The sequence below is a fragment of the Bicyclus anynana genome, chromosome 18, assembly GCF_947172395.1.
Source record: "Bicyclus anynana chromosome 18, ilBicAnyn1.1, whole genome shotgun sequence".
In the NCBI taxonomy this organism is placed as follows: domain Eukaryota; kingdom Metazoa; phylum Arthropoda; class Insecta; order Lepidoptera; family Nymphalidae; genus Bicyclus; species Bicyclus anynana.
Genome location: NC_069100.1, coordinates 10,758,183 through 10,782,646, shown reverse-complemented (window position 1 = coordinate 10,782,646; position 24,464 = coordinate 10,758,183). Strand labels below are relative to the sequence as shown.

General features: G+C 36.5%; 3 protein-coding genes across 3 annotated transcripts; 2 read left to right on the top strand and 1 right to left on the bottom strand.

Annotated features, from left to right (window-relative positions):
- The first annotated feature begins 2,302 nt into the window (after window positions 1-2,302).
- On the top strand, window positions 2,303-12,577 carry LOC112055243 (homeobox protein MSH-A). Its single transcript, XM_024095266.2, has 3 exons — window positions 2,303-3,088; window positions 11,286-11,434; window positions 12,019-12,577. Exons 1-3 carry the CDS (start codon window positions 2,809-2,811, stop codon window positions 12,526-12,528), a joined length of 939 nt encoding a protein of 312 aa, XP_023951034.2. The 5' UTR covers window positions 2,303-2,808; the 3' UTR covers window positions 12,529-12,577.
- Window positions 12,578-13,546: 969 nt separating this feature from the next.
- LOC112055244 (chorion class B protein M2807-like) lies at window positions 13,547-14,848 on the top strand. The gene is made up of 2 exons (XM_024095267.2): window positions 13,547-13,594; window positions 14,399-14,848. Exons 1-2 carry the CDS (start codon window positions 13,547-13,549, stop codon window positions 14,846-14,848), a joined length of 498 nt encoding a protein of 165 aa, XP_023951035.2.
- A 5,254-nt stretch (window positions 14,849-20,102) lies between these two features.
- Window positions 20,103-20,835, bottom strand: LOC112055241 (chorion class CB protein M5H4-like). The gene is made up of 2 exons (XM_024095264.2): window positions 20,791-20,835; window positions 20,103-20,510 (listed from the first exon to the last, which is right to left on the bottom strand). Exons 1-2 carry the CDS (start codon window positions 20,833-20,835, stop codon window positions 20,103-20,105), a joined length of 453 nt encoding a protein of 150 aa, XP_023951032.2.
- Window positions 20,836-24,464: the final 3,629 nt, after the last annotated feature.

Genomic DNA, 24,464 nt, shown 5'->3' with positions numbered 1-24,464 from the left:
TGCGTGTATGTTCCACTGTAGGGCTTAAACTACTGAACCGAGTTTACTAAATGAGGCGTCAAAAGATTCAAAATAATAGTCTGGATGACAGGGATATATTTTATGAAAATTTTGAATGACGGAATTAAAACCTTAGATTCTTACCTCAAAGAAATTCAATTGAGATAATCATCACGTGTTTGGCATCAAATTAAAGGTCTTTGCGAGCACTAGTGTGTCTAAAAGCTTAAAAGCTATATCCCGACTACATAAAAAGGGATATAAAAAGGACGAAACAAGAAAATATTTCAAAAAGAAATAGAGAAATGCATAGGTACTGGCGAAGGATGGAGTTTTAACGAAGGCAAGCCGTCCCAAAGAAAAGGAAATTCATACCACTTGATCCAAATTCCGGTTTCTCATACTTATGTACATATTCATTACAATAATGAGTATGGATTTTTTAAAGGTTACCCGGCGGGAATCGGCCTGTAAGGACTCATAGCCGCTGATAGGTAAAAAAATGGTCATGGTAGAGCCGAGGTCTCAATTAGCACTGCAAAGTTATGGAATGTCCCCCCACCTTCCGTTTTCCCTACTACCTGTATATTATATGAGGTGGGTGAGAAATCTAGTGTATGTTTACCTACTTCTCTTAGGCAATCGCGTTCCCCGTAGTCTGTCAGCGATTACCTAGTGACTGTACCACGGTTTAGATTCTTTAGAGAAGAAAATTAACTAGTTGCTCTTTTTTATGTAAGAAAATCTTGGAATCTTAATTTGACCCACTTCCCGGTCTTCGATTAGGATGAAATTTTGCACACGCTCTGAGTTCTGATGACAATACATGTCTAGCTAAGAAACGTCATTACAAATCCAATATGGCGGCCTCCCCAAGACGACGGACTGGCTGTTTGAAATCCACCCTCATGATATGGATATCAAATGAAAGGGTTTGCTGTCAGGAATACGAAAAAAATCATCACGTGACTTAAATTCAAAATGGCGGACGTCCAAGGTGGCAGACAGTCTATTTGAAATGCATCCCCATGATATGGGTATCAAGCGTGTTTTTTAGTTTTTTAAACTATTCATGTTTAAAAAGCAAGTTTTCTTTATAGCCTCAATAGCTTAATGGTAAAGCGATCGAAATCATTACCGAGGGGCAGTGGTTCGATCCCCGCTCCATCAGATTATTGTAGTACCCACTCCTAACATAGTCTTTCCCGACTAGTTGGTGGAGAATGGGAATTTAAAAATATTTGTCATATTTTTATATTTTTTTATAAGGCTAAAGAACAGTACGCAATTTGTTATTTCAATCCACAAGGAATCTAACTTGTAGTCAACGAAAAGTTAGTGTGATTAAAAATTCATAGTAGACTACCAAAAATACAACACAGGGAAAATTTAAATTTAGTGCTTAATAGTAGGATAAAACTTGATCGGAAAACCATTATTAGGTAGAAAGCTATCGCCTCTAATAGAGCCAGTAAACTTGATTTATTGAGCTTCATGAGCCGATAATGTCATTCGTAACATACATATCACATCCAAACAATGCTGTTGCAGAAAAAATAAATCTCCAGACGAGTGCTGTCAAACAGATCTTTACTAGGCTACCCACAATAAATCCTATAGACTAGTCAAAATGTCTGAATCGATATATGCAAACATCTTCAAACAGAGATAGCACCTAACATCAATAAATCTAAACAACAACAAACTAAGAAGCGACAATATAAACTCAAACACAAATCAAACTCAAACCCAATTAGTTGTTACGACTCTTACGCGTTTAAGCTCACTCAATACGATCATTAAAGGCCACAAACTAGAAAATCTGAACCGCGCGACGCGTCCAATTAAGCCGACTAACAATATAATTATCACAATTAATGGACTCGGGCATATCTCACTGTGATCCTTAAATAAATTTCAATTTGATATACCGAGGGACATGCGTTTGCGCATCCGCCACGCCTACCTCCTCCCCATTGGTTTATGGCTAATTATATCTTCGAGACAGACTCTTGAGAGCTATTTGCATCGTTTAAATCATTACAATCTAAAATCAAGTCCAATACAATATGAATAGAGTAGAATTTTGATTGTTCTTCTCTTAAATGCGGCATACAATTTTGTCATCCACTCTTACGCCCATTAGTCGATCTTTTCCATCTTCATTTGAAACTGAATCATTGCCAGATGTATACAAGGTAGTGGATTCTGAACTCTATTTTGAATAAACATAAGGGTTGTTAAATTTCAGGTTTGTTGTTTCAGTAGTTCAGTTAACGTTACGAACTCAGTCGATTTCGTATACCAATTTGATAAAAACGCGTCGTTAGCTTTCGTATTAGTTTAAATTATTGTCGCGCGCGAAATGTGGGATGGTGATTAAGAAAAAATGACTCTAATGAGGTCTTAAAGATCTTCAGTTCCAATGGTGAAGACGTTGTGTAAATACGCGCTTTATTCGGTGAAGTCCTGTTTCAACTTTTGAGGAAATCCGATGAAAAGTTTGCCGTAGAAGTGCATAATACTTTGTAAAAAAAAATTAAATTTTGAAATCAAATGTTTGTTATAGAAAATCTACTAAACTATATTTAGTGTGAGTGAACTAAATTTTTTTACGTGAGAATAATTAAATACGAGTTATAACTAGGCTTAATCCGAAACCACGGCAATGATATTTTACTATATTGAACCTACTTAAAAAAACTGTTAATATTGAACTTAATTTTAAATATTGTTGAACTTAATTTGATTACAATACTTTCATAGCTGATTTAAAGACAATTATATCAAATAATAAATAAACTAACAATGGATGAACTTAAATCAGAATCAGTTGATATGGAAATAGAAAAAGAAAGTAAAACAGACAAAGCTGAACTAACTAAATTACCATTTTCAATAGACAGTTTGTTAGCTGACAAGTTTGTTAGTGATAATACTGAAGCTTCAACGTCTTATTTGACTTATAAAGAACATGATGATGAAGAAGACGGAGGCAGCAGTTGTTCAGAGCAGCTAGATGTGGAGAGTTCCACGGCAGGAGATGCGCAGGAGTTCCTTGAAGCTAAACCAGTTGATTATCCATCAGGTAGTCTATTTAAAAAAGTTATAAATATTTGATACTTGTCAGCTAATCCGCATTGGGCTAGCGTGGTGGGCTAATGGTCTAAACCCTCTTATTCTGAGAGAAGACTTGAGCTCAGCAGTGAGCCGCATATGGGATGATAATGACGATTTAATAGTTGTAGATACTTTGGCAGAAAATCTGATTAGGTAGATTGTAAGCAGCGAAGAGTCAAAGTTCGAGGCATCGCCGAAAGTTTTTTACCCGACTGCCAATAATGGTTTAATTTATATATCTACCTACTCATAAATTACGAAAAAAGGCAGATGACCCACCATATCCTAAAAACATGACACGTTCTCTAGAAACGATTCTACATTGCAGCAATTGGGATGATAACTAGGTTTGAATATTTTGATTTTTAGAATACATTCGGGTAAATAAGGTCAATGTTATCTAATTTATACATAAAAAGCGAAGATTGTCTAAATATCTGCAAAATAAATAAGATTATAAAATGTCAAAATCTATTAAAAAATCTTTTATCGTAATTAAAATAGTGAAAATTCATACAACTTTAGCTTCCTTACATTAAATGTGACATTTTTCAATATTTTAACTTTAAACGCACATATAACAAAGATATTAGTAATTTTGTTTGAACGCCCACACAAATCTAGCGATTATTATGGCCTACGACGTAATTAAATCGTACCATTTTGTATGGGGCGTATTCCAGGGAACCGCTGCAGCGCCGCAAATCTGACCCTTTAAATCGCTGTAGCTCCGAAAGTAATGATCACAGATACCCTGTTACTTTTACAGAATTGCTTTACTATTAGCATACCTACTCCTAATTTAAATACAATTTAAAAAACTCTCATAGAAGCGTAGCCGTAGGTGTTAAGCCTAAAGTGCCTGTAATTGCTTCGGCAACCATATTCTCTCAACAGAAACAGCGATGCTAAATGCTAAATACAGTACCTTTAAGGCATTCTATCATGGGATCTAAAAATTCATTGGTATGGTAAGATATCAGAATTAAAAAAAAAATAGAACTACAAAGTCAAAATAACAAAGCTGGATAAAGAAGTAGGCAGGTTATATTATTAAATGGTTTTTAAATTCTTTTGTATCTTTGACTTCATCTAAATATTAAATAGAACCTGGCGGTAGGTTGTCAAATATCATGATGAAGAATGAATAATATATATGAATAATATATGAATAGAATAATACTATGAATGTTATTTAAACGGGTACATACCACGATAAAACGACGAGATTTTTATTGTCGATATTTCGACCCAGTTGCATGGATCGTGGTCACGATCCGTCAGAATAAAAAAGCCGGTAAAAGCAGCTTGCAGCAAAGTGTCCGAAATAAGCATATATACTAGAAGTCAGTGGCGTAGCGTGACTTTGAGTGGTCCTGTATCAAAATTAGTTGGGGGGCCCAGGGTAAAGATTCTCACAAAAAAAACATACAAAAATGCTTGCTTAAAATAAATATGACAATGACTTAACCACAGAAAACATATGTTCAAGACTTAACCAATGTAGGATGTTGCAATTTTTTGAGTGAAAATAATGCTTTTTATATTTTTGGCAACAACAATAAAAATAACATTTATTTTTGACAAGTGAAACCACAGTAAAAAATAATTTGTTTTTACTGTGGTGATACTCTATAGGCATGTTTTTTAAATGACTATTTTCAGACTAGCTGACGCCGCGCGGTTTTACCCGCGTGGTTCCCGTTCCCGTAGGAATATGGGGATAATATATAGCCTATAGCCTTCCTCGAAAAGTAAGCTATCTAACACAGAAAGAATTTTTCAAATCGGACCAGTAGTTCCTGAGATTAGCGCGTTCAATCAAACAAACAAACAAACAAACAAACAAACAAACAAACAAACAAACAAACAAACAAACCCTTCAGCTTTATTATATTAGTATAGATATTACCAAAGGGGGTATATTTATTAGGTATATTTTCTATTTTCAGGCAAGGGGCCCCTAGGGCCCCGTATCATTGATACGATTGATACGGCAGTAGCTACACCTCTGCTAGTAGTTCTTTTAACAGTAGTTTTTGCAAACAAAAATAATCTTGAACGCACCTACGCAAGTTGTTAATTTCCACGACGAAATATTCCGTCGGTTCTTAATTTTCGGTCTGCCCAGACAATGGGCTAATTGGTGTCGTCTTTCAACAAAATATAACACAGTGTTAATTAGGAACACACTCGTACAACAGGAGTAGTCATTGAGCTAGCCTGCAATTTAATATGAAAAATAGCATTTTTTTGAAAATTTCAAAATTTGACATTTCTGGATAAAATCTACAAATGTTACCGCGTCATAGCGATCGATCTGACGAAAGTTGTTGAAAAAATATTGTAAAAATAAAAACAAATTAAAATCTCTATTTTACCAAAAAAAAAATCAATAGCGTTAAGCACAAATGAACCGATTTCTATCCTTCAAATCAGTGACGTTCAAAAGGGTTAGCTACATATTATGTATTTAAACCTTAGATACATAGATTTAAACACAAAAATGCATATCATAAATGCGTCTCGACTTTGATGGTAACAGATTGAAAATTTTATCCATCTCTAAATTAGGATCACCATTCTTACTAGATGAAGACAACAGTAACAATTTCATTTAAATTTAAAGTATTTTATTTATTTTTTAAAACAATCAGGGCCTTACCTATAATGATTCTATTTTCGAATAAAACCTCCTCATAACAGACAAGAATTAAAAAACAAAATGACTTTAGCCCCTAGAGGTTGAAATGCTTGTTTAGCCCCGCTGTGGAGTGGTAATATGACAGTGTTTTTGAGCAAGAGTCTTTTATTAATAGACAATCATTTACCAGATCATTATTTATAGATCATATTATTACTCCATATTATACTTTTATACGGAGACATACCTGGGTTGTTTAGGCCGACGTTGTATAGGCCGGTGGTCATTTGCCTTTGGCCCAAAAATTAGACGATAGAGCAGATATTATCTTAAAGTTGCAATTTTATTCTCAGAATACAAAGAAACTAATAATAATGAGTGCGAATTTCAGAGGTCCAGTCGAGGCCCAGTAGGGGCGGCAAAATCCGATGGACGTCCACTCCTGGAGTAGACGTCTATCGGCTGATAATGATGATTATGACCATACACTTCTGTGTAAACTTTTAATTAAAAAAAACATATCATAAATCCTCCGAACGGATGTCTCTAAAAAAATTAAAACGTGTAGCAGAGGATACCCTTTGATAATTTTTCAACATCTTTATCAGAAAAACGACTACAGAAGATAGTTTTACAGATTAATCACCGTAAGACGAGCGTATGCAACACGAAGCGCTATAATTCATTTAAAAATAGATAAAAAAGCTGTAAGCTTAGCTTGCGAGTTCGCGCCTTCGCGGCTCATTGATTCAACGCGTTGCTAATGAAACGACGCCATATTGTTTTTTTAGGCGCCAATTTAGTTTTGTCTATGACATTTTTTATTTTCTAATAAACGTGGAGGGAATATACAAAGGAGTCGCTACTAAACAGTGTGAGACATTTTTCTTTTTATTTTTTTTTCTTTTTATTTTACCGACTTCAAAACATTAACCTACCCACGAAACCAAAAAGGGAAAAATAACATTAAAATATTTTCCACACACTTTGAATCCGGTCCGGGGCATGCAACTTCAAGTTTTCAGTTATGTGCATTTTAAGAAATTGAATATCACGTGTCTCAGACGGTGAAGGAAAAACATCGTGAGGAAACCTGTATGCCAGAGAATTATCTTAGTTCGCTACGTGTGTGAAGTCTGCCAATCCGCATTGGAGCCGCGTGGTGGACTAAGGCCTAACCTCTCATTCTGAGGAGACTCGTGCTCAACGGTGAGCCCAATATGAGTTGTTAATGATGATTATGATGATGATCACTTTGAAGGAGGTGCCAAGCCTATATTTTATTCCCGTATTCTCTCGGGAACGGGGACTACTTGGGTGAAATTGCGTGGTATCGGCTAGTCTGTAAATAAAGTTCGTTCTTTGTACCTTTGGGTTTAAAATATTTATTATTTCACTAAGAATTAACTAATTCACTTATGTGAAACTTACAGGCTAGTACATTTCAGTTTGAGCGTACAAGAATAGTAAAACGTTGTACTAATAGTAGTGCTAACAAATAAACTATAAACAATAATATATAAACAAATATACAGTAAGAATTATAACGTGATAAACAGAAATACATAATAATTCAATTTTAATGACTATTTGTAGGTAGTCATTGAAAAAAAATACCAACAGCGGCCGGTCGATATTACCAGAGAGTAATGTGCGACTAGATGCGGCACTGTGATATAGTTTTTTTTTTAATTTATAATAATTAGTTTAAATGGGCTTTCAGGAGTTTTTTAAACAGGATAATACTTTTGCAATCTTTAATGCATTTTGGAAGCTTGTTATATAATTGATCACTTTCATAAGTAACATTTCGTTTACCATAATTAGTTCTTGGTGGGCGTAAAATTATGTTGTTGGCGCTTCTTAAATTTCGCATTTGCGGATATTTATTTTTTATTGTAAAGGTGATGTTTGAATGTATTTCTTTCGTTAACAATTTGCGTATCTACGTACCTTTAGGCATAATAACAAAATAACAAAATGAGTAGAACACGGAGTTTATGTACCTCCATCGGTCCAAATATAATACGGCGGAGTTTATTGATGTCTGTCTGTTTGAACGCTCCAATCTCCGGAAGTCTGATTTGAAAAAAAAAAATTGTGTTAAGAAATTAATCGTTCAGGAAGAATAGTAGGTAAACAATAGAAAAAAGACGCGGTCAGAAGTTCCACCCAAGGAATGAAGTTTTTCATCAAAATTAAATATAAACTAGCGAAAACTTGACGTATAACCTACCTTAAAAAAAATCGTATTGTTTAAATTTAAATTATAACACTAAATACAATAAATATATGCGTCTCGGCACGCGCGGCAAAAGTGATAACAGAGTGGCGCCGTAACGCGTTACGTTACGAAGCGGTTTTCCTTCCCAGTTCCCTGAAGCTATCGCTTCAATAACGATCTTGCATTATGTGTTGTTAATACTCGTACAACAATAGGACTTATATTTACCCAAAACTTTTTACTTAAAAAAGAGTTCATCAAAAGAAATCTAATAACATGAGAATAATAAATAAATAAATAAGATAATGCCGTAGGCGTCGATCAAAAAAATAGTAGATGGGTAATCTTATAGTTTAGTAACACTAAGTGGCAATAAATAGTCCGTTGACACATTTAAAAAATTTAAACGCTTTAAAATTCTTAGCGCTAGTTAATAAAATCGAATGGCTTTAAAATTCTCTTAATAACGGCACAAATTATGTAGCAACCTGAAAATTTTGCGCGCTAAATTATTTACAATCTGCCAACAGCAAAGTAACTGAATTATACTTTTTTACACTACACGATATGATGCGATTAGAGAATAACTGTAAATTATCGTGTTTCAATTGTATGTTTAATTGTTTATTTTGATTAAAGGTAGCATTTAGATTTAGTTGTCATCTTCCCTAACTTCCTTTATATGATGTAACAGTCTACTCGTAAGATAGATAGGAATAAAAAATATTTCGAAGCGTGGTAAATCCGTTAAACCCATAAAAAAAAAACAAACGTCACGTCCTTGACATCCGCATATGTACAACCTTTTTTTATAATTTTTATTTCAAAATTTAACTTAAACAACAATTACGTAAATTAATATAATAATCAATATCATAAAAAAATACTCCTTCTAATTTCTTTAGTTTTTGTGAACAGTTTTTAAAATACATATTTAAAAACATAACACGCTATTTTTCTTGCATAATATTGAAAATTATTGATGCGACGCTTCGTGTCATACTGACTCTAGAATGTATTCGTTTTTGAATTTTGTGTTTGGAACCGCTACGACATCATCGTGTTCCGTGCGCTCCATCTGCCTATTTTGATTAATCTATGTAACAATCATAAAAAAATTGTTTTGAATTTCGATATAAACAACTAATATCAAGTTTAAATAATATCGGAGTCGTGTCGTAGTCGTCTTATTGAAAACACGATATCCACGCTGCGCTTCAAATTAGCCGTTTGAATTGCTTCCATGACGTACCATTCCAGCGACAAATAAAACGATTCCCGAACGCAACTGATGTCTCATTTTCTAAATTTGTTACGAAAAGATAAATCTCCGTGCCATCCCGACTCTTGTTAGCTAAATCTCTCTACTCGGTAATTATTCACCGGTTGAAAAAAAAACGAAAAGATGAAAAGAAACTCCCCGTCTGAAATATAAGCGGTTGGGAGATCATTAAAAAGCTGTAAAATTCTATTACTGAAACCAAACGGGTTTTTGAACGAACGCGCGTGTGTCAAGCGGTCATCGACAATTTTATTGTTTCGAATGTCGAACTCGCGCGCATTTGAATTTCGAACTTAACGCTGGTGTTTTAAAAAGTTTCAATGTGCTTTTTAAATATGTGTTTAGCATGGCCGTGGCTTACAATGGCGCGAAAAAACTTGTTAGTTGTTGACAAGTGACGATTCTTTGACATTAATTGCTTTACCAGTGTTCTGTAGTTTTTAAACGTGTTTTTATTTTCTTTTGAACGGATGGGGTTAATTTTAGCAGCTAATGTATTTATTTTCAGTTCTATTGAAGTTTTAGTTATATTAATAGCTTTTTTTTGACTACTGGACTAAATTCTTCTACAGAATATAATATTAATTAGACAGACATCACACAGACAGAAAGACTTAGGAAGAAAAGAGATCAGTGAAAAATATTGTTTTCACTGATCTCTTTTCTTCCTAAGTCTTTCTGTCTGTTACGTTTTCCAAACCGCAGATCTGATTTAGATGAATTTTGTTTTACTTACCTGCCAAATGCAAATCCGAATACATTCTCGAGTCAGTACGACACGAAGCGTCGCATCAGTAACTTTCAGTATTAGTCAAGAAAAATGGCGTCTTATATTTTTAAATATTTTAAAACTGTTCACAAAACTAAAAATATAAGATAGAGAATTATAAAATATTTTTTTTAATTCGATTTTAATATCGAGTAATCATTAAAAAGTGAAATAAAAAAAGATCAAAAAATGGGACAAGTGCGAGTCTCGCCTACCGAAGGGTGAGTTCAAGTTATTCATTGTCATAAATCGATAAACAGATTTTTGATTATATATAATTATGATGTAAGTTTATACCTACATCATAATATAACTCCGTGGTAAATAGGCCACACCCCTCACTGAGAGTTAATGGTTCGATCTCATTGGTCATATTTAAAATGTATAACAAATATTCTTTAAAAAAAATCCGTGATCCTTTCAGGGCTCCGTTTTGTCTTTTTGAGGTAAGCACGGAACCCTAAAAATAGAAAAAAAAAATTATAGAACTTAAACAATTAACCTCCTAGTTAAAATACGGAAGTCGTAACAATCGAGGCGGACGCAGCCCTTCGCCACCTGACAACTATTTTCAATAAACACCTTAGGACCGTGAATAATTAGAGGCAATATATCAACGCGTCGGATGCGCCATCTTGGAGAGTTTCCCGCGCTAATGAGCGCGCGAAAATAAACGTCACATTAACTTTTTAAATCGTAGGAACGAAGGTTAGACGGAGCTTCTGACGTTTTTATCTTCATTGTTTTTTGTGCTTCAGAACTTGGACTTCGATCATGTACCTACCTATGACTAAGTAAGGATTTTAGTCGAGTACGAACAATTTTTGGGCGATAAACGTCAAAAATTGTTCGTACTCGGCTAAAATACTAAAATAGTCCGAACTAGGTCTTAAATCTACGGTAATAATAGACGAAGCAATGTGTTTTACAGTGTATAAAATACACGTGTGTATTGCGGAACAAATGTATAGCAAGCAGTGTGTAGCGTAAGAACACAATATATTATTTTGGCATTATATATTTTCGATATGTGTGTTTACCTCGTCTCTCCATCAAAATATGACAGACAATTTTGCTTGTGAATTTGGGCGCCATACTGGTCTTTTTTTTGCGTTTGAGTCTAAATTTGATGGGAGAATTACAGGCACGCCTGTAAATACCACTGCCCCGTAAGTATCAAGCCTTATTGACACTTACGAGGCTAGTTAATTATTACAACTAATAAAAAGCCCATCATAACTTGCAGGCTCATGCAGTTCTCGTGGCAAAAGGGCGCGGACAGCATTCAGCGCGCAGCAGATCAAAAGTTTAGAAGCCGAGTTTGAGAAGAACAGATACCTGTCAGTGGCCGCACGAGGTCGGCTGGCGAGGCAGCTCAGACTTACAGAGACACAGGTAAAGTTCGGAGACGGCCTCCGTGGCGTAGTGGACTTACAAGACGGAGGTCCTGAGTTCGACCCCCGGCTAGACCGATTGAGGTTTTCCTAATTGGTCCAGGTCTGGCTGGTCGGAAGCTTCGCTCATGGCTAGTTACCACCCTACCGATAAAGACGTACCGCCAAGCGATTTAGCGTTCCAGTACGATGTCGTGTTAACTAGTGTGCTAACTAGTTAGGAACAGCTTCGAAAGCTAAAAAATGTATGGGGATGCATGCCATTCGTTAGCGATAGGTCACGTCAGTGACCTAGCGTGCCTTGGACGTACGTTGGACGTGTGTTGCCCTGTTTCAAAATTTGACGGTCACTGACGAAATGACGAAGTTATGAGGTAACAAACATTTAAAAAAAAAAATATGCGTCGAATTGAGAACCTCCTCCTTTTTTGAAGTCGGTTGCAAAAACGAGCACACAATCCACGCTTTTTAAATTGACTTTGATTAATACATACCCACGGCAGTTTACTTAAGGATAGGGGGGCCGTAGGATTTATAAGTATAGGATTGCACTTAAATGTTGAAAAATATAATATCTTGTTTCAGATCAAAATTTGGTTCCAAAATCGCCGCACGAAGTGGAAGCGAAAATATACCAACGACGTGGAAATACTAGCACAACAATACTATAACAGTCTAGGCATTATAACGCCAAGACCCATGTTCGTGGGAGATAGACTATGGATATTCAATTACCCGAACAGATTGCAACCTACTCAGCAACAGCAATGGGCAAAGTCCCTAAACCACATCGCCAATGTACCACCACAGAGTCAAATTGTTGAACGAAGCATGTTTAGAAACATACCAAAACCGGATGTTCCATTTTTAATACCGCCCACGTATCCGAACGAGCGCGCATTTTTGAATATCGAACGTGTTCCAAAAGTTCCCGCCCAAACTCGTCTATCCTCTGTGCCCAGGGAAGTCTATTCCAATATGGCGACCGCTCAAAGAAGTTTGGATGTTTATAAAAATAATATTTTAAGTTTCAATCCCAGTCAGGAGTCAAATGTCGACCATTTAAGAAGACTTGAAGAAAATTTTAGTATTTAGGCAATTTTCTTTTATGTACATACCTATTCAAGTAATTTATGTTTAGTAAATATTAAATTTTCTTAAACAATTATTCTTTACTTATTTTTAACCCCTAGTATATATACAGGGTTAATTTTACGAGTACGAGTAGGTAGCAAATCTTCACGCCTATACTAATATTATAAAGAGGAAAGATTTGATCGTTTATTTTGTTTGCACTGGTTCTGAAACTCTGTCTTCGATTCCGGAGGGCGCAGGTTCGAATCCGGTCCGGTTCATGCATCTCCATCTTTTCAGTTGTATGCATTTTAAGCAATTAAATATCACGTGTCACAAACGGTGAAGGACAAACATCGTGAGTAAACCTACATACCTGACGATTTTCTTATTTCTCTGCGTGTGTGAAGTCCGTCAATTGGGCCCAGTGTGGTGCTATTGGCCTAACCCCATTCATTCTGAGAGAGACTCTGAATATATGATATAAAAATGAGGAGGGAGGAGGAGGAAACTACTGGACCGATTTGAAAAATTCACCAATGGAAAGCTACATTATCAGGGAGTAACATAGGCTTCTTATATTTTATCCCCATATTCCGAGAAAGGTAGGATACCTCGGGGTTCTGTTAAAATATTTCTGTTAGTAAAATATATCGATCGATTCGATTGTGGGACATGTAGTCAAATCAGGGTATAGTCGGATGCAATATTTTTGACGTATCCGAACACCGTGCGTTTAGTTACGCAATACAAGATTTTAGATGTCCCCGGATACGTAGGGGCGCGGCGACCGACTATAAGCAAGATTCAGTCAAGTAGATATCTTGAAGACAGACGATTTGTTCATTAGTTACTTATAGCAAATCATTGCTTATCGAAAGAAATATCAATATTACAAAACGATTAATTATCAATTTTACATAATAACACAGTTATTACGCCAATGCAAGGTATAAAAACTACGTCTTCATCAATAAAAAATCATACAGTCATCAGAAATTATTAAATTGAGCTCATTTGCTTACATTACAAATTCAAAATGGTGGTTGCTTTTATAACAATTTGTGTATCAGCATTATTTCTGCAGGTAATCTATTTATATATTTATACCTATTAATATCAATATTTTTTACGATCCATTATTAAGACCCACTAGGTGGACCGACGTCATCAAGCGAGTCGCAGGGATGCCGGCGGCTCAGTATCATGATGTTTGGAAGTCCCTACAAAAGGCCTATGTCCTGCAGTGGACGTCCATCGGCTGATATGATGATGATGATGATGATGAATGAAAATTATTTCTTCATCATTACCAGCCTATTTTATTCAGTACATAATCAGGCTACCCTTGTTATCCTATAAGAGAAGGGATATAGAGAGTAGACCCACATTGCTACTCTAATGCGGGTTGGCGGGCTAATGGTGATAATACTATTTTCTCGACCTCTAGTAGATGTTAATTATAATATCTGAGACAGCTTAGTCTCCGAGGCACGGGAATGAAACACTTCCCTGGAAATTTCTTAGAAGAAAGAATAATGGCCTCAGTGACTCAGTGGTGTGCGCGGTGGAATTACAAGACGAAGGTTCTGGGTTCGACCCCCGGCTGAGCCTATGTAATTGTATTTGTAATTGTGCAGGGTAAGTCGGGCTAGTTAAGTACCACCCTACCGGCAAAGAAATACCGCCAAGCAATTTAGCGTTCCGGTACGATGTCGTGTAGAAACCGAAATGGTGGATTTTCATCCTATTCCTAACAAGTTAGCTGCGTCCATCTTAGATTGCATCAAAACATACCATCAGGTGAGATTGTAGCCAAGAGCTTTTACAATACAGTTTTTATTTTTAAGTTTTATTCATATTGTTATAAATATCAAGGTATCTTTTCTAGACAACATCAGCTCAATGCAGAGGACCGCACACACTCCAACCTATCGCCCCAATACCAGACCCTATGCCAAATATTTTGCCACGCACAACGCCATACGCGCCAATCCCTGAGCCAATCCTCCCACCAATACCCGAGAACGCTGCAGTTTTCAACGGCGGCGGCTTCAAAGTCACCAGTTACTCTGCAGCCGGCCCAACTGGCTTAAAGGTGCACTCAGATAACTTGGCAGTCGAAGGACCCTTGGCTGTAACAGGGAAACTGCCGTTCTTGGGAGTTGTGACAGTGGAAGGTCCTCTACCAGCTACTGGCCAAGGTGCAGTGGCGTATGAGTGTGGGAATGGCAACGTTGGCATCGTCTCTGAAGGTGCGTTGGGCGATGGACTTGGAGTATCCGCTGGTTTAACTGGCCTTGGCTACCATGGCGCTGGGCATCCCGTTGGATATTATTAAAAGAGAAAAAGATAGTTAGATTATTTTATTGGTTGGTATTGATAAGTAAATTATGATAATAAAAGATGTGATACAATTGACTTCCTCGTATTTTTTTTTATTACTAGCGGACGCCCGCTGCTTCTTCCGTGTGAACTACAGGCAAATTCCACGGGGATTATGATTTTTTTTGGGTTAAAAAGTAGCCTCTGTTTTCTAGTGTAAGGCCCACTAAACTCGGTTCAGCAGTTCCTGAGATTAACGCGGACAAACAGATAAACAGAGAGACAAAAATTATTGTAGAAAAAAGGTTGTTCGTGTTTTAGTATCGTGTAAACAACAATTATTATTTTGAACTCATAGACGAGACAAACACTTAAATTTTATGTTTATTTAGTATAGTTTAGTATTGATCATTAAGTAGATACTTATCTATCTATACCTACTTATAATAAATCTGTAGAGAGGTCAATTCTGTACATGAAATATATTTCCAAAATAACTATCAGGGGGTGATTAGTGATCGATACTGATACCAAAAATGCAATCAATACAATTTTTGTCTGTCTGTCTGTCTGTCTGTCTGGATGTTCTTTATAGAAACAAAAACTACTGGACGGATTTTAACGAAACTTGGTACAATTATTCTTCATACTCCTGGGCAGGTTATAGTATACTTTTCATAACGCTACGATCAATAGGAGCAGAGCAGTGAAGAGAAATGTTGAGGAAACGGGAGAAGTTACTCAATTTTTTAAGCTTCCGTCGCGTGTACAGCCTTAATGGTTAAAGCTACATAGAAATCATGTATGACGGAAATGTTTTCCTTAAAATTATCTATAAAAACACAACAGCATATATATGTCTATCTTTTATGGTTGACTCACAATAGCACGTGTAACTCCCGATAGCTTAGCAGTTCGGAGCATTCTAATTAAATTTGTCTACTCTTATGTTTATAACACTCATTACTCATCCCTAACTAAAAAAGGTAACATTATTACCTATTCAATAAAAAAAGAATCATAAAAATCGGTAAAGAAAGACCAAAGTTATACAAGAAATACGCTAAGCCATCGCGCGTGCATACTAATTCATGCTATATGGATTATTTTTGTGTAACGGTTGCCGCGCTCGACCTGACTCGCGGGGGGAATAAATATAGAAGTGCAGCCTTAATGAGTAGGGTAGGGGTAGGGTAGCGTAGGGTAGGGGTAGGGTAGGGGTAGTGTAGGGTAGGGGTAGGGTAGGGGTAGGGTAGGGGTAGGGTAGGCGTAGGGTAGGGGTAGGGTAGGGGTAGGGTAGGGGTAGGGTAGGGTAGGGGTAGGGTAGGGTAGGGGTAGGGTAGTGGTAGGGTAGTGGTAGTTGAAGGTTAACAACGACTTTCACGCGGACGAAGTCGCGGGCGTCCGCTAGTTACACATAAATGTAAGAAATATGGTTATAAAACAATGTACTTACATACCTACCTATATAATACATAAATTAAAGTAAAATTAAAGATTTTATAAATAATTACGAAGAATTCATTCAAATCTTAAAATAGCCTAATTTAAATCATTATAATAGCCTACGCCAGCCTATAAGGGAGCCTACGATATTAACGTCTAATTACTTACTCAAGCATCGCGAGGACCTATTGGATTTGGTAGATTAGAAGTGAGGACAGCAGCAGTAGCAGTTAGCAGTGGCACAGTAGATATATTACAAGCAGTATAATAACTCGGCCATATTTTTGAAATAAATACCTACAGCCGCGCGCTCCGTAAACATGTGATAGGGCTGCCTGCCTCCAGCATTTTAATTACATTTGCCAACTTTGTGTTTCCATTTAGTTATGTGATTGTAAATATACTTTTTTTTAAATAAACAAATAAAATACTTTGTAAATTGTAGTAAAATAGGAAGTGATCAATAAAATGCGTGTTGTTTTTTGATTGGTAGATTTAAATAAGGCTGATACTAATCAATGATCTTGAAGGACCTTCATATATTTATTTTGGTGATGCCATCTATCTATTACCACCACACTAGGTGACCAAATAATAAAAAATCGGTCAAGTGCGTGTCGGGTCACGCGCAGTGTAGGGTTCCGTAGATTACGTTAGCACTTTAACCCCTTATGTAATGTACAAAAATACCGATAACGATACCCCCACACTATAGAATAGACGATAAAAAATTGACTCTGACTTGGCATGTAGGGAAGGAACAACAAAAAACAAATTGCGATTGACCGGGTTCGCTAGTAGTTTAATAAAAAAATCTGGATAGGTATATTGATATCATTTAAATCTATGTATTACATAATAATCAAAGAAAACAACCTAAATGAAGAAGTTAATAAATAATTATTTAATAATATTATATTAACGTTTACGTCATTTACCTATTTACACAATTTTATCATTTAAGCATTTATTTATATATGTATTTATTAAATTATGCCTTTAGAATACAAAATATTAATCAAACTTTATAAAAATAATAACTTTTTTCCTAGTCGTCATAATTAATAATAAAAATTTTAATAAAAAAAATACAACCGACTTCAAAACCTAAAAACGTACCCACTAAACTAAAAAGCGAAAAATAACATCATAATATGTTCTACCTGCTGATCAGTATGAAGGCGGTGCTAAGCCCGTGATGTATTCATCAGACCCCTAATGACAGTCACAACCCATCTTGGTACAAAATTCTCAGCAATACAAATTAATCAAGCCCAAGCACAAGTTAGCTACCGTAATCCGTCAAGGGGTTCCCTTCATTGACCTTGGTCTTCATCATCAGACCCCTAATAACAGACACAACTCATCTAGGTAGAAAGTTCTCAGCAATACGAATTAATCAAGGCCAAACACAAGGTAGTTACTGTAAACTGTTAAGGAGTTCCCTTAATTGTCCTTGGTCTTCATAACCAAACCCCTAAATGACAGTCAGAACCTACCTATGTGGAAAGTTCTCATTAATACAAATTAATCAAGCCCAAACACAAGGTAACTGCTGTAAATCGCCAAGGAGTTCCCTCGTCTGTTTTATGACTCCATCATCAGATCGATTTTAAATCTTCATAATTTTGTATTTCTTAAAGGTACTTAATGGAAAAGTTTACGAACACACTAGACACCCATATAATTTTCGAAAGTTCCCCTCAATTTCTCCAGGATTCCATCATCAGATCTTGTCATGATGGCAATGGGACCAAATGGGAACTATACCGTTTCAAACAAAAAAAGAATTTTTGAAATCGGTCAAGGCGTCTTTGAGTAATCGGTGTACATACATAAAAAAAAAAAAAAAATACCGACCGAATTGAGAACCTCCTCCTTTTTGAAGTCGGTTAAAAAATCCAATACACTGCGTTCGTCACCGCGGCACAGTCGCAACGGTCTTCACCCCACGATCACCCCACGTACGAGCTGCGTAGGTATAGCTCGCGTTTCGACCTTTAGTATGAAGTCCAACTACTGCTTGTAATATATCTACTGTGGCAGTGGCGTTTACAGTAGTAGTAGGAGTAGAAGTTAGACGAATATTAGTACAGTTTCTGCTAAATAATAGCGAAACACTAAAGGCGTGTTATTATAAACATACGTTATGATTAAATCGTCATAGTATGAAGTAAAACCATAATATTTTAATTTTGTGATTATTTCCGCGAAATTAACCGCGCTCATGACTCGAGAACAGAAGTTCATTTTGAAATTTGCAACCCTAATTAATTAGCTAATATTGATCCATAAGATCATGCTAAAATAGTCACAGATTTTAGAAACTCTTTTTAGCTAGTAATTACCTCACCCATATATAACGTGTTGGTTAAGAATTTATATAATGTTGATTCTGATTTTTGATTTCTTGCGTTGTCCTTAATTTACCTACGTATACTGAGGGCTTATACTTGATGGAGAAGGTACAAAGAAAAAAAAAATCTCTTTATGAACTCCATCAAAATTCAAAATTCATTTATTTCAATTAGGCTTAGTTTACAAGCACTTTTGAAATGTCAGGATTATGTCATAATTCAATTTAATCTAATGGTGGTAATAGTCAAAAACTTTAAATTAAAGTTACGAGGCTTCCAAAAGCGCCTTGGTCCGAGATGAGCCCAAATAGACATGGAGACGCAGGTCAGAACTTCGGGAGGATTGACGAGGAAATCCCTTCGCCGCAAGCGTCGGCTAGCTCACCACAGCGTCCGCCTTTTTTATTAGTAGTTATAATTGACAGACCAAGCATTCGCTTGCTGGGACTGTAAATATTTATTCTTCGTACTTGCAATAGGCACTGAGCTACAGGGGGTCACTAGTGGGTTGAAACGGTTCGTGTGAATAGTCCACGACATGAACGCGACCTGTTGCTGGAACTTGGCCTGGTGTGCAATTAAGCATACTTTAATTTCATATTTTCAATAATTTCATTAAGTATCACAGTGCAAGCAGTGGCGTTTACTTTATAGATGCAAAAATGCATACTTACCCTGAGGAGTCGTTACGAAACCGTATTGAGAAAGAAAGGAGAAACCCAGTCTCCATACAAATTTGGTCTCAAATTATACAAATAAACAGAGCTGAAAATTGGCCATAAATTAGGACAAGGAGAACTCATGAGGCCAATTTTCAAAGGCCATAAAATTCATTGCATGATTTGTCTCTAACTGACATGCGACAGTTTCAATAAGGATTTGACGGACGTATTACCGTCAAATTATAGTAAGCGACACTTATATCATTTAGTTTTAATTACGATAACGATCTGATAAAAGTATTTAAAAATTTTTTTCGCAAGCGGAATTACGTAATATGGGATTAGAATTCAGGGAAAATCCTATTATGCGTCCCTTTTACTCCTTGCTTGTGTCTATATAGTAAAATCTCAGAATACAGAAGTGTTTTTCTGTATTCTGAGAGTAATTATTATTTTAATATACCTACAATCTACATAACTAGCTAGTAGAGGCTTATACCAAGTTTTATTATCTGCTTCATGTTAGCTTGCTTTTGCCCGCGGTTACACTGGCGTTAGATATCACACTTACTTTCAGGATGTGTTGGGTACTCAATGGGTCTCAATGGTGTTTTGAGTTACTTATATCTTTACCGATTACGACTTTATTGATTTATCATACCATAAGGTACGTATACCATATATCTATCTGGCAAAGCAAAAAAAAAAAACTAAAAATCGAGAAAACCAAAAATTTATTCACCAAAAAACCAGTTAACTTTTTATTTACAAGTAACTTAACTAGTTAACAAAAAAATCGGTACACTCAGTACCAAGCATTACCACAACCGCAGGCAGGGTATCCAGGGTACCCATATGCTGGATAGTAAGGTGCTGAAGCAATATCTTCACTGACCATAGCAACATTGCCATTACCACAGGCGTAAGTGACTGCACCTCCACCACAAGTTGGCAAAGCACCCTCCAAAGCCACAGCACCCAGGAATGGTATAGCACCAGTCACCGCCAAGCCTCCTTCATACGCGTTCTCCGAAGTCATGGACACACCAGTTGGGGCGATGGGTGATCTGCTAGTGATGGCTAAGCCGGCTCCGTTGGAAGCAGCGAGGGACGCTGGTCCGAAGCTGTTGCAGAATGGGACGTTCCATGGCTCGCATGGTGCGGCTATTGGAGCGCTGCATGGTGCGTAGCCGATGCATTGGGCTGTGATGGTCTGTGGAATAATGATTATTGAATGTAAATAGCGCAATAACGACCATATCCTCATCATTATCATCATTATCAACCCATATTCGGCTCACTGCTGAGCTCAAGTCTCTTCTCAGAATGAGAGGGGTTAGGCCTATAGTCCACCACGCTGGCTCAATGTGGATTGGCAGATTTCACACACGCAGAGAATTGAAGAAAATCTCTGGTCCGGATACTATAATACGATGCGATTATTACGATATTGTACGTCAAAAAATAGAATTAAGAAGAGAGTCAACAATTACCTGGACAAGTGCTGATGCACAGAAGAGAAATATTGCTTTGTACATTTTTGAGGTTTTTTGGATTTTTGGAACTTGAATGATTATTGACATCTATATCTCACGTTATATAGTAAAAGTTTATCGTTTGTTACATACCTAGTTTGTTATAACAATAAGTAACAATAGTAAAATTGCGAAACCTTGAATGTAATTATGATACAATTTTTCGAACTATTTCTCACTAGGTTAAAGGAATTATTAATCAAACTATGTGTTAATTTTAGATTGCAAGTTAAAATTTAAATCTGCTGATATGATTGAATAACTTCCTTGCTTAAATAGTTTGAATAAGTAATCAGGTCAGTCAGAAATTCTTTTCGTCATCAATACTAATATCCAGAGGCAGTGCAGGAGGGAGGCACCTATAGTGCAGTGTACTGTACGCTGCACCCGGGGCACCCGGGGCACCCGGGTACCCGGGGTACCCGAGTTCTCAGGGATGCCCGATCGTCACTCTCCGCGAATATGGGTTGTTAACTCAGACCAACTATAAGCAATACCAAGTTATCAAGTAACACCTAGCGAGGTAGGTCTCGGGCAGGCTATACAGGACCTGCCTCGCTAGGTGTTACTTTTCTGTCAAAACACCTTTTTGTGTAGTTGAATGGTGTAAAAAACGGACAAAAACTTCTAGTTTAGTATAAGAGATATACCAAATCTAAGCTCATTTTCATCAGAAAATGACAGACAATTTTGTTTGTGACTAAGAGTGCGATACAGGTCCTTCTATAATTGGTCTGAGGTTTTTAATGATGTATTCATCATTCTCCGCGCGGGTTATGATGGCGGGCCCGGGCGCGGTAACTACGTAACCTCACGTAAAAAAATAGTCCGGTTTGCATTGCGCTCCTACATTTTGCACGGAATCTAGAGCTCTTAAAATAAAATATGTGTCTAGATTTAGCAAAGAGAGGCAAATATCCAACTACTTGCCAGGTGTTTGTTAACTTGAAGTCAGTGGCGTAGCGTGCGTAAAGGGGCCCTGGATCAAAATTTGTTGGGGGGCCCAAATGAAGGGTAAAGATTTCTCGCAAAAGAAACAACACTGCTCGCATAAAATAAATATGACAGTGACTTAACCCATGTAAGATGTTTTCAACTTTAGGTGCACGCTTAGCCAGGGAAAAAGAGATTGTACAGATTACCTAAGTTTTACTAATTTGTACTTTCACATGTAAGATGTTTCCAACTTTTGGGTGCACGATAGCCAGGGAAAATATATTGTGGATTACCTACATTTTACTAATTTTAGCTTTCACATGTAAGAATCTTATACAGAAAGATGTTTTCAACTTTTGGGTGCACGCTTAGCCAGGAAAAAAGAGATTGTGGATTACCTACATTTTAATAATTTTTGCTTTCACATGTAAATTCTGAGACCCATGTAGTCTGAGGGCTCCGTATCATTGATACGGCTGATACGGTGGCAGCTACGCCCCTGATTGAAGTGCTGTTGGTACATATTCCAATTTAACAGTGCTTAGCACGCTTAGGTACTGAGGACGCTAGGGTGATATTTGCACCTGGACGCTACGTAGAATACAGACGCCTCTGTCTCTTCAGATAGGCTTGTTGGATCTACATCGTGTATCATAAAACCCATCTCTATCACACCAGTTTTCAAATAATATACTGCATCATTCCTTAAGAAGCTACGATGTCACAACTCACAGCATACATACCGATTTTATAGCATCTCTCTAGTCTCTAAGCGGGGCTAATAACATGTATTGTATACCTCAAACTCTTTCCGTCAAAATCATCTTTGAAATGGTTTATCAGATCTTCATCGCAGATATACTTTTATATAGCTTTAGACACTCGATCACGTCAGTCGATGGATACAGACATCAAGAAATGTATCACAATTGATCCATTCATTTAAAGGTTAAGATATCATAGACAGACACACGGTACTTATAACTCCTCTCTTTTATAAGCTGCAGGTAAGGTATAGGAAGATAAGATATAAGGGGGGAAGCGGATCCCCCCGATTAATACAAAAATATTCATCCACACGGGGACACGCGACACATGGATATGACTTCTGTCTTCGATTCGGAGGGCGTAGGTTTGAATCCGGGGTATGCACCTCCAACTTGTCAGTTATGTCCATTTTAAGAAATTAAACATCACGTGTCTCATACGGTGAGGGAAAAACATCGAAAGGAAATCTGCATACCTGAGATTTTTCCCAATTTTCTATGTAAAATAAATCGAACTCCACACAAAAGTCTGCGGATTGCGGATGCGGATTGGTAGACTTCACACACTCTAACAATCCGCATTTAGCCAGCGTGGTGGAGGTCTAGGAGACTAGATCCTCGACTTTTGTGTGGAGTTCGATTTATTCAAATAATTCGAGTATTATAGGTTGTAGGGCTTATTATGACAGCTCTTCCAGTAAAGTAAAGGTCTGTGTTTTAATTGCTGTATTCCTGTCCAAAGGGCATGGTTATTGCCATTGTAAATTCAGGTAATAACTGTAATAGGGTAGTTGACTCATGTCAAATGTAATATAAACAATATGAATTTCGTATAGTACATGGAATAAGGGTCCCAAATGTATCGATATCAATTAATAAAAGATTTCATAGAAAACTTAAATGATGAAATATGTATTTAATAAATTTTTCCAAATGTCAAAAACGCTGTCATCCATTTTGTGCGGTCGCGATGTTACTTGGTGTCATAAAAGGATTAAACATCATACTAATTTTGTAAAACACTCCGTTTTTATTATGTTTGTTTCATGTTAACATTTAAATAGTTTTAAGTACATAGCCGTTAACTAAAATAGGTGTAAGTTAGCCTTAGTTAGTACCTAATTCTAGTGTTATGTTGACTGTATGCTATTTGTATAAAAACATGCTTGTGAATAATATTTCTGTTTACTAAAGAATTTTGAAAAACGAAACTCCGTTTGGTTAACCTAATGTCATGAAACAGTTAAAATATAGACCATCATGGCCAAGAGCGTATTTTCAAATAAATATACAAAAAAAATCACTTTTTCACATTTCAAATTGCTTCCAACATACAAGAAGGACATCGAAACTCGTCATGTTGCCAGTGCCGTAGCTACCCAGGAGCTAGTCGGTGCAATGCCCCGGGGCCCGCAAGCTCAGGGGGCCCTCGAATTTTTACCAGAAAATCAATCGATTTGAACTTTCAAAAATTTTTCCAATTTCCAAAATAATTATGTCAGGTTGTAACACTGGCAATTAAAATAGACCTTTTCGTTTTATTGCATAATAACTATTATCAAGTATTGTATTTAATTTATTTTAAGATTGTAATTCGTTACTGTTTCATATTTTTATTAGGCACCTGCCCTGCAGCGCTCGAAGAGCTAATGGGTCAGGATTAATATTTATTCTTATTAAAACCTAAACAGCTTAGGTAGTAAGTAATAGGGCCCTTTTTTTATTTGCACCAGGGCCATTGGTGACCTAGCTACGCCACTGCATGTTGTATGATCATTTGGTTGTTATATGCCAAGTTTAAAAAAAAACGGGTATATTGTACTATACAATACTATACTATATACTGTAATTTAGTATTTATTACAGAAATCTCATTATCAAGATATTGAGGTACATACTTTCGTGTTGCTATGTGTAGGTAGGTACATA

Excerpts from the sequence above, each read along its gene's own strand:
- LOC112055243 (XM_024095266.2), top strand. The coding sequence starts at position 2,809 with ATGGATGAACTTAAATCAGAATCAGTTGATATGGAAATAGAAAAAGAA. Across the intron at positions 3,089-11,285 it reads ACCAGTTGATTATCCATCAG|GCTCATGCAGTTCTCGTGGC; the intron begins GTAGTCTATTTA and ends CATAACTTGCAG. Across the intron at positions 11,435-12,018 it reads TCAGACTTACAGAGACACAG|ATCAAAATTTGGTTCCAAAA; the intron begins GTAAAGTTCGGA and ends ATCTTGTTTCAG.
- LOC112055241 (XM_024095264.2), bottom strand. The coding sequence starts at position 20,835 with ATGTACAAAGCAATATTTCTCTTCTGTGCATCAGCACTTGTCCAG. Across the intron at positions 20,511-20,790 it reads GTGCATCAGCACTTGTCCAG|ACCATCACAGCCCAATGCAT; the intron begins GTAATTGTTGAC and ends ATTATTCCACAG.
- LOC112055244 (XM_024095267.2), top strand. The coding sequence starts at position 13,547 with ATGGTGGTTGCTTTTATAACAATTTGTGTATCAGCATTATTTCTGCAG. Across the intron at positions 13,595-14,398 it reads TATCAGCATTATTTCTGCAG|ACAACATCAGCTCAATGCAG; the intron begins GTAATCTATTTA and ends TATCTTTTCTAG.